The sequence below is a fragment of the Pterocles gutturalis genome, unplaced genomic scaffold, assembly GCF_000699245.1.
Source record: "Pterocles gutturalis isolate BGI_N339 unplaced genomic scaffold, ASM69924v1 scaffold2991, whole genome shotgun sequence".
NCBI lineage: Eukaryota > Metazoa > Chordata > Aves > Pterocliformes > Pteroclidae > Pterocles > Pterocles gutturalis.
The window spans coordinates 9,576-11,365 of record NW_010099989.1 but is presented as its reverse complement, the minus strand read 5'-3'; the positions used below and the strand labels follow the sequence as shown (position 1 = coordinate 11,365).

General features: G+C 56.5%; 1 protein-coding gene across 1 annotated transcript; it reads right to left on the bottom strand.

Annotated features, from left to right (window-relative positions):
• Positions 1 to 215: 215 nt before the first annotated feature.
• On the bottom strand, positions 216 to 1,200 carry CYGB (cytoglobin; the record flags this gene model as incomplete). Its single annotated transcript, XM_010077841.1, has 2 exons — positions 216 to 380; positions 969 to 1,200. Coding segments are annotated over 2 exons (397 nt in total), but the record flags the coding sequence as incomplete, so codon positions are not given.
• Positions 1,201 to 1,790: the final 590 nt, after the last annotated feature.

Here is a 1,790-nt window from a genome sequence, read left to right as displayed (position 1 = left end):
TCATCCTGACCCACCCACACCCTTCGTGGTTCTATTTTTTTTTTTTTGGCTTTAGTTTGTTTTTAAACCCTGTGAAGATCAAATTGTGACTTGGCAGCTAACAGAGCTGGCCCTAGCGAGCTCCCCAGACTGAGCGAAGATCTTGAGAAGAGACCAAAGTGAAGTCCTGGGGTGAGCGAAGCCCTCCCTGCCCCTCGCCCGGCCCCGCCGGCCGCTCACAGGGTGGCGGTGGGGTACTGCGCCCAGCCCACCTCCTTGTACGCCGCCGTCACGTGGGTGTAGATGAGGGTCCTCATCTTGGTCCAGGCGCCGTGCGCCTCCGGGGTGAAGTCGTTGGCGTATTCTTCAGCAATGACCTCCAGCATGACACCAGTGAGTTTCTGGAGGGAGGCAGACAGCGAGGAGTTAATAACACTCCAGGAAGCAGCTAACAGCAAATTTAGCTTTTTCCTAGAAAAAGCCCCATTTAATCCCACGGCTGAGCTCTGGGAATGACAACCCTCTGCAGGACAGACAGACATTGGGAAGGGCTGTCCATGCTCCAGGGACCAGACAGAGCAACAGAGGAGGCTGAGACCCAGGCACGATGGGGTGCTGCTTGCAGGTTCAAACATCTCCCTAATTCAGGCACCTCAAACTATTTAGTCCCTTCTGTCTTGCTTGATTTCTAAACAAAGGGACATATCGCCACAACACGCCGCAGGGGCTGCGGGCAGGACGCAGGCAGGTGGGTTTCCCTGGGCAGGGCAAGGTTCTCGATGCTCCAGCACTGGTGTTTGGGAATGGTGGCCTGCGTGGGACAGCATCGCACTGGGACACCTCGGCCACGTGGCGATCAGCCCCCACCACCAGCCAACCTCCTCCCAGCAAGGACAGGCAGCACTGGCTCCCCACAGCTCCCTCTCTCCTGCCCTCTTCCTAATTTCTAAAGCATCCCAGAGATTTTTTTTTTTTCTCCCATCTTTTACCTTAAAGTAGATGGGCTCCACTTTGTACTTGAGGGCATGGGCCTTGCCAACCAAGGCCAGAACAGAGGAGACCTTTTCGGAGTCGTTGAGGTTCTCCACCACAGTGTTAATGGCACCCATGACCCGCCGAGCGTGCTTCCGCAGTTGCAAGCTCCTCTCCATCTCCAGCGGGTCTTCCATGTGCTTGAACTGGCTGAAGTACTGCTTGGCCGATGGGAAGTTGACAAAAAACCTTTGAGAAAGAATAGACACAAAATCCCTGAGAAGGATGAGAGCAGGCTGAGAGGTTAAAGAAAGCACAGAGCAGTGGAGATGCTGGAAACCAGCCCCTGCATCCACCACAGCCAGGGCTGGTTTTCTCGCTGAGCTCCCCGGGAGCTGCAGCATCCAGCTGCCTGAGCGCCAGCAGGGTGATGCCTTTCTCCCCAACCTTCCCTCTCTGCTACACGGGCACTGCAGCTGGATATTCACCTACAAAGCAGAGGCGAGACTGAGCTCTTGATCCCCAGAGACTCCCCCCAGGTGTGCCAGATGCTGTATACACACCCCCAGACATCGAAACATCGTGAGCCGTCTCAGAGAGCTGGAGATGAGCAGGAAAACCTCTCTTCATCCCAGCCAGCCTCTCCCTCAGCAGCTGCCTGGCCCCAGGGACTTTATTCCTGCATCACTACCCAAAGCAGCCTCCCCCTGCCCAGGATGCCCCCGACTGTCACACATCAGCCCCCCCAGATCTCAGCCCTGAGCCCATGTCACTGCTCATCTGTGTCACGAGCCATTCTCCCCAGCACGAGGGCACCCCAAGCACCCAGCCTGCCCCTC